Source organism: Berghia stephanieae, chromosome 1, assembly GCF_034508935.2.
Source record: "Berghia stephanieae isolate SIO BIC M18660-M18661 chromosome 1, UCSD_Bste_1.3, whole genome shotgun sequence".
Taxonomy (NCBI): Eukaryota; Metazoa; Mollusca; class Gastropoda; order Nudibranchia; family Aeolidiidae; genus Berghia; species Berghia stephanieae.
The window spans coordinates 68,255,197-68,262,696 of NC_088360.1; the positions used below are offsets into that span (position 1 = coordinate 68,255,197).

At 37.0% G+C, this 7,500-nt stretch overlaps 1 protein-coding gene across 1 annotated transcript in view; it reads left to right on the plus strand.

The window, feature by feature from the left end:
• The window catches only part of LOC144980161 (cdc42 homolog), a 26,315-nt gene extending 19,736 nt beyond the window's left edge, over positions 1–6,579 (plus strand). Inside the window, exon 3 of the mRNA XM_078927738.1 lies at positions 4,164–6,579. Coding sequence (XP_078783864.1) covers positions 4,164–4,682 — 519 coding nt within the window. The 3' untranslated portion in view covers positions 4,683–6,579. The remainder of the gene's footprint in view (positions 1–4,163) is intronic.
• Positions 6,580–7,500: the final 921 nt, after the last annotated feature.

Consider the following 7,500-nt stretch of genomic DNA (forward strand, 5'->3'; position numbering starts at 1 on the left):
CGGTGAAAGAACAATATTTGGCATTATAATATTTTATATTATACATTATATATGTCGGTGAAAGAACAATATTTGGCATTATAATATTTTATATTATACATTATATATGTCGGTGAAAGAACAATATTTGGCATTATAATATTTTATATTATACATTATATATGTCGGTGAAAGGACAATATTTGGCATTATAATATTTTATATTATACATTATATATGTCGGTGAAAGAACAATATTTGGCATTATAATATTTTATATTATACATTATATATGTCGGTGAAAGAACAATATTTGGCATTATAATATTTATATTATACATTATATATGTCGTGAAAGAACAATATTTGGCATTATAAGATTTATTTATACATTATATATGTCGGTGAAAGAACAATATTTGGCATTATAAGATTTTATATTATACATTATATATGTCGGTGAAAGAACAATAATATACACAGCTTTCACATTATAAGATTTAAGTTTGCCTGAGAAAAAAATATCTCTTCGTTTATTTTCTTTTATTAATATTTCAAAATTAGAGAGAGAGAGAGAGAGAGAGAGAGTGAGAGAGAGAGAGAGAGAGACAGAGAGAGAGAGAGAGAGAGAGAGAGAGAGAGAGAGAGTAGCGGGTAATTATGCGCCAATGCGTTCCCAATGTTGACTTTACTTTTTGTTTCAGAAAATTTAGCTTGCCGTAAGTGCCAAAATGATGTTACTGCTAAAAGAGTCATTATTTTTGTGGTGGTCCGTGACCGAAATAGACAAACGAAAGGGAAGAAAGAAAGAAGGTTAGAGAAAAGAAGAAGGCGGGATTCGGTATGGGAAATTGCGCTGAGGTCGAATTAAGAGTTTGTAAAGGGAAAAAAGTCAAGTTGACGGAAGAGGTCAATGGCTTCTTGATACCTTCAATACGATGGTTTCGCTTAGAGAGAGAGAGAGAGAGAGAGAGAGAGAGAGAGAGAGAGAGAGAGAGAGAGAGAGAGAGAGAGAGAAGAGAGAGAGAGAGAGAGAGAGAGAGAGAGAGAGAGAGAGAGGGGGGGGGGGGGGCAATACGTATAATAATTTAGTGCCCATGTTTCAATTTTCTTTTGACATAACCCCATGGAGTGGCATAGTATTGGGAGATTACCCAATTCTCTTCACCCGTACACCCTATATCTTACTGCGATTTTGTGAATTCTCATCAGCACATAGCTAAAATAAATATGCACACTCGCGCAATTCTCTCCTCTCTATTTTGCCCAAATCTTGTATATTAGATTGAATGCATAGAAAATAAAAGTATGCTCTTTTTTTTTAAGCAAGAGGGGGAAGCGGGGTAGATAGTAAATAAAACAGTTACGCTGAATATTACTCTAGTGAAATCTGATCAACAAAAACAGATCACATTCTAATCACCAACAGCACCAGCATTCCTTCTTGCTTTCTTTTCCTTTTTGGTGGTTTGTGTTGATTTACGCCAAATATACTTTAGTGAAATCTGATCAACCAAAGCTGATCACTTTCTACTTACCGTGTTTAAAAAAAAGACACCCCCAAACAAACAAAAAAGAAAGAAGCAAACAAAAAAGTAGAAACAAAAACAAATGCAAAACCAAATAGACTAGTGATGATAAAACCCCGTGTTTTGTGAACCAACGTCAGAGCTGCCGTTTTCTATGTATTTTTCACCCTCTACTGTTTTAAGAAGGCATCACCCATATGCCTGTCTTGCTTGTGATCTCTTAAGCCGGGTTTTAGACACGTTTTCCCTGTTTGTTTAGCTGATGAATCCCTTTATGAAACAAATCCCTTAGCTCTATCGAGGACACCTATATCTCGTCAGCTTTAGTGAATCGTGTTGTAGTGTATATTGGACATATGGGTCAATTATTGTTAGAATTATTTTGTTTTTCTTCTCTTGAGATTATATCGCGTCTCTATTCTTTTGGTCAGAGGATCTCCTTAGGCAAATTATAGCGCTTGTGGATTCTGTCGGATGCGTTCTTTGTATCTCTTAAATAGCTTCCGAGTTCTAACTCTACCGTATTACAATTTTAAGGAAAATAGTCTCCAGGTATCGGGGCTGGCATATCGCGCACTCAACTGCTCAATGCTAATAGGAGATGCGAACCTGACAGTACCAGGCTTCTGAACATTCTTACCCTACTGATCAGGATTGAGTCGACGCTATGGACTTGCGACAACCCCCCCCCCCCCCCCCCCCCTCCTCTCTCTCTCTCTCTCTCTCTCTCTCTCTCTCTCTCTCTCTCTCTCTCTCTCTCTCTCTCTCTCTCTCTCATTTTCATATTATGTTTTAAACTCATCAATGTCGTCATTTGTTAGGACGTATCCAGGCTCTTTTAAAATCGCATAATAGCCCTCTAAATCCACCATCCAGCCTCCTCTCGTTTGGAGCGATTCTTTCTCTGTTGTGAAATGGCCAAAAAGATTTCACTTCATATTATGTGTCGATAGTAATAGAATCTGTCAAGTCTTAACCTGAGACTATTTTTGAGACATGGCAGGTTGAGGACCTCTTAATCTATATAATGTGAAGTTAGGGTTTCTTGTCAAAATGAGGAGGTAAAAACAAAAAAGCCGTTTTGACATTGCACTGCAAAAGTGAGTCATCATTCATTGTCATTTCGAAATGACCTTATCCGCACCGGGTCATACGTAGTTGTGTCAGTAAGTAATGAGACCTTGTAACGAAAAGGACCGGCCGACATAATTACATCACAGTAGCGGTGTTCAAGGGAACAGACAAGCATTCAGGTGTGTAAGGGGAATGAAATGTGCGTTGACATTTTTTTTCTTTTTTTTCTTCTTCTTTTCTTTCCAAAATCGTATTTGACAGGGTTATCATTTTGTCTCGAAAATCGGTGAAGTGTTGTATCCCGGGTGGTCAAGACGTCCGGCTCTTTGAGGTCTAGCGGTGCGTGTGAAGATAGATGGCCCGTTCTTTGAAGTGGAGCTCAACAAGCCAGAAAAACCCTCTCATTTCTAGTGTCCGTTCTGTTCATAGAGAATACAGGACCTAGTCTGTGGTTCTGTTACCAACTTACCCGCTTTAACAATAGATGGTGTCATGCCTCCTACAAGTACTACAAGATCAAATACCACTACCCCAATGTAAACCAGCTGTCAAAATCGGGAGATATAATCCGTTTTTCTTCGCATCTGTTTTTAATTTTAAGACAACAGCAACACCTGAATGACATGGAGTGTCATTGGCATTGGTAGAGTGAAGGGATGGTTGGGGGGGGGGGGGGGGGTAATTTTGTTATCCTTATATTTTAAAAATATTTCCCGGCGTTTGGTGGCATCTTGTTCACCTGATAATTGTTTGCACTTTAAACATACCATAAATACATTTTTTTACCCAACTCCTCAAGTCAGTATTGTATCGAGGTGAATTTTAGATCCTGGAAATAAAATATATAGTAACAAATAGGAGGCCTGGGTTAGGTTATATTTTTATTCAGGAGAGAGAATATAGTTTCTTGAATTATGAAGAATTAGCATTTTATCTCTTATCATCTGGGCATCTGGGCCACCCCTTCATGATCTCACATAGAGGCTGTGAGTCGCATTAAAATGTTAAAATACGTAATAAGACACTGTTATTTCAATAGCACGACCACGAGAATCACCAACATTATTTTTTTTTAAATGCGATAGTAGTATTAGATACTAGCTTTAACCAAAAAGCAAAGATAGTGAGATGTTGACTCTTTTAAATAGTAAAATCACTTTCTTTCTATTTTGGCACACGTTTCTTAACAATTTCCACAAACAATTTCGACGAGTGCACTTACTGAACTATCAGATAATAAGCCCTGCAGCTATGTGGTCTAGTGGTATGACACTCTCTTCGGATCGGAAGGTCCTGGGTTCGAGTCCCGCTCTGAGCGGTGCATTGTTTAGTCCTTGGAAAAGGCTCTTTAGTCACATTCTCTCACTGTACTAGGGTGTAAAATGAGGACCTGGCTATTAACAGCGTTGTCTCTACCGTAAAAAAAATTATAACATCGCCAGCAATGCGACATATCTCGTCCTGCATGTTAAGTGTTGTTGTTGGCTAGGGATCCCTTGTAAAGCGCTTTGATAATGCGATTCATAAAAGCTGAAGTTTTTAAAATTATAAATTCACTCGCCCTATTCTCTTCCATTTCAGGATGACTTTGACGCTATCCGACCATTGTGCTACCCAAATACAGATGTTTTCTTGCTGTGCTTCAGTGTGGTATCCCCCACTTCCTACAACAACATTGTGGAGAAATGGGTACCCGAGATTCGGCGACACTGTCAGAAATGTCCTCTTGTTCTCGTCGGGACACAGTGTGATCTCCGAAATGACGTCAAAGTACTTATTGAACTCGCCAAATACGACGAAAAACCCATACCCGAAGAGGACGCTATCAAACTTTCCCATAACATTGGCGCTGCATATTATCTCGAATGTTCAGCACTGACACAGAAGAACCTGAAAGATGTCTTCGATCACGCTATTTTAGCGTCTCTCAACTACAATGCAGGCGGTGATTTGAGTCGCGGAAAACCCATGCGGAAATCTAGCAGGAAAAAATACAATCTGACTACAGGAAATACTTCTGCAGGACATTGTGGTGGTGGTAGTAGTAGTGGCACGACTTTGAAAAAAGCTGGCTGGAAAAAATTTTGCTGTTTCTTGTGATAGGAGATCCAAAGATTTCGAATTCATCCTGTAATTAATATGTTCCTAAACTGTGATGTTAATCAAGACTATTTCCCCGCTGGATAGCGTTAAGCAAAGATAAGACCAATATGGTAAGAAACAAAATAGATATTTGATATCGTGTATTGTTATTCACACCGTTACTAAATATTTAAAACAATAAACAGAACTGATATCCTTCGGACATAATAAATGTACAACCTGGATATGAAATTGAGATGTGTTGAGTGAACGTTTTTTTGAAGGACAACCACTTCTCGCAATAAACAGCAAGGGGAGATTAATCATTCTGTTCAAGATTCAGCAGTGCCATGAAGTTATATCAAATAATGTATTGAAAGAAATCCAGTGGAATCTTCGGTACCATCGCCAATGGTTCCAACAACATTCAATATGTTAATTTAATATCTCGTATGTATTATATGATATATAATTTTTGTTAATTTATTTCATTTGATCAAAAGACAACTATAAATTGATGTCTCTTATAAAGCATCTTTTTCTATTTCAATCGAGGGATTTTCTTAATTTTAAGTTAAATATTGTATTATTATTATCTTTTCTCTTTTTTATGCTGGCTGGTTAAAAATAAAGCGAAAACGAAAACCAAACACACATAGTGTTGTGAAGCCGCGATGGATTAGGCATAAAGAATCCTTTTACAAAACGCAATGTATACGTTAAAATGGGGGGACAAAAACCCCAAAGTAATGTTCAAAATGACACTAGAGGTCTGATCCACCCAAAATTTTTAAAAATCCTGGTGCGCAAAGCTCGTATGTAGGTTTTGATCCGCAGATCGTGGAAATGGAGACTTAAGAGGTTTGATCCGCCGACCATCAATATATTTCTATTTTTCTTTGGTATTTATTGCGTGTCTTCTACAAACCCGACTTTCAACTGGCGCTTTTTGGAATGGAGCACAGTAACATGTTTTCTCTCTGATTTGTTCTTTTGAAATTTAGATCAGATATCATAAATATTAATTTTTAATATATTCCTTACTGAACATTTCTGGATTAATGTTGAGATTCAGGAGAAAAAAAAAAAGATATGGACCATTCGCTCAAGTGAGATTGTTTGTCAATGTTGTAACTTGCATCGCACATTCATCATGATCGCTGCTCATGAATAATTAGATTGTTGAGATTCAGTTTTTGGGATCTCCAATTATGTCAAACTAGATGGATATCTCAGTAATTTATTTCAATCGTAATTTAATCATTTATGCTAATTTGTCAGGAACTGTGAGTTCATCACGGATACATTCATTACATGTATAAAGAAAAGAAAAGCATAGTTGTGATGAATAATAATAAAGCATTTTTCGTTTGGGTGGTATTATATCGGGGAGAAAACGTTCAAGTAAACTCACTATTTTTAAAATAAAATTTATTACAATCTGAAATGGTTTTTGATCCCTACAATCCGAAGTTTGGTGTCTCCATTTGACCTTTGATATGTTCTACCCGCAAACTGGTGTTGTGAGTTCACCGAAGAACAGGACATCTGATGTGTCCATAAACAAGACAGTCGCTTATCTAATCATCTCTGTCATTGTAATTGTTTGTTCCACCCACATCTTGTTCCCTCGCATTTCTTTTCAATGATAGGAATTCATCAGCCTTCATAATATAATGCGACTTAATTATATTGTTACTGTTGGCTGGCAATCCAAGACTATCACGCCTGGGTTAAGGTCAGTCAAATCTTAGGTTTTCCGTTGACCACGCCCCGACAGCCAGGCAGTCAGTCTGTCATGGCCAGGGTCAAACTAAGTGTGTGTGTGTGTGTGTGTGTGTGTGTGAGAGAGAGAGAGAGATAGATAGAGAGAGAGAGAGAGAGAGAGAGAGAGAGAGAGAGAGAGAGAGAGAGATCAACTCAATTGTAACTCTGCAGTAATCTGACAACAAAACACTTTTTTTTCTCTCATTATAGCCAGAAACGTTTTTCCTTCAGTTATGATCGAATAAAAATGACCCATTACCGAAAGTTCTAAATCCCGAGACTTGAGGTATGAGAGTGACAAATTGAAGATATGATCGATAATATGAAGGAAATATTATTTGGCCAAAAATATTAATGCGTCAGAGATCAACAGGATAGGGGCAAGGGGGTGCACATCACAGTCGCTAATGATTGTTGACGTTAACTTTCTTTTTGTCATAAGGCATATAGCTATAATAGAGGTTCATAAATTAATTGTATACCTTTACCATGGGTTAGGATAGGAATGTAAGCGTTTGAGTGTTTATGTGAGTGTCTGTGTGTGCGTGTATGCGGGGGGTGTTATATTTGGTTAAAAGATTTTTTTAAAGGAGGTACATACACTTGTCACGATTGAATGCTTGTCATATTATGTGCAGTGCCCTTTGTACGAAAGTGGGTGTAGTCTTTAAATCTCGATTATTTTCATTCTCAATTATGGTAGGAGAAAAAAGTGAGGGGGGGGGGGGGGGGGGGGTGAGGAGGAGTGAGAGAGAAATAAACTAATTTTGTTTCATGAGACCCCTGGTTTCGCCAGAATGCCATGCCATCTGATGTGATAATTTAATTGTTGCCTGGGCGTATCGATATGATATAATATTCTATTGAGAAGCATACTGTAGTTTTATTATTATTATTATTATTATTATTATTATTATTATTATTATTATTATTATTATTATTATTATTATTATTATTATTATTATTGTTGTTGTTGTTGTTGTTGTTGTTGTTGTTGTTGTTGTTGTTGTTGTTGTTATTGTTATTATTATTATTATTGATGTTAAAGAAACTTCCATGTCATGAAAAG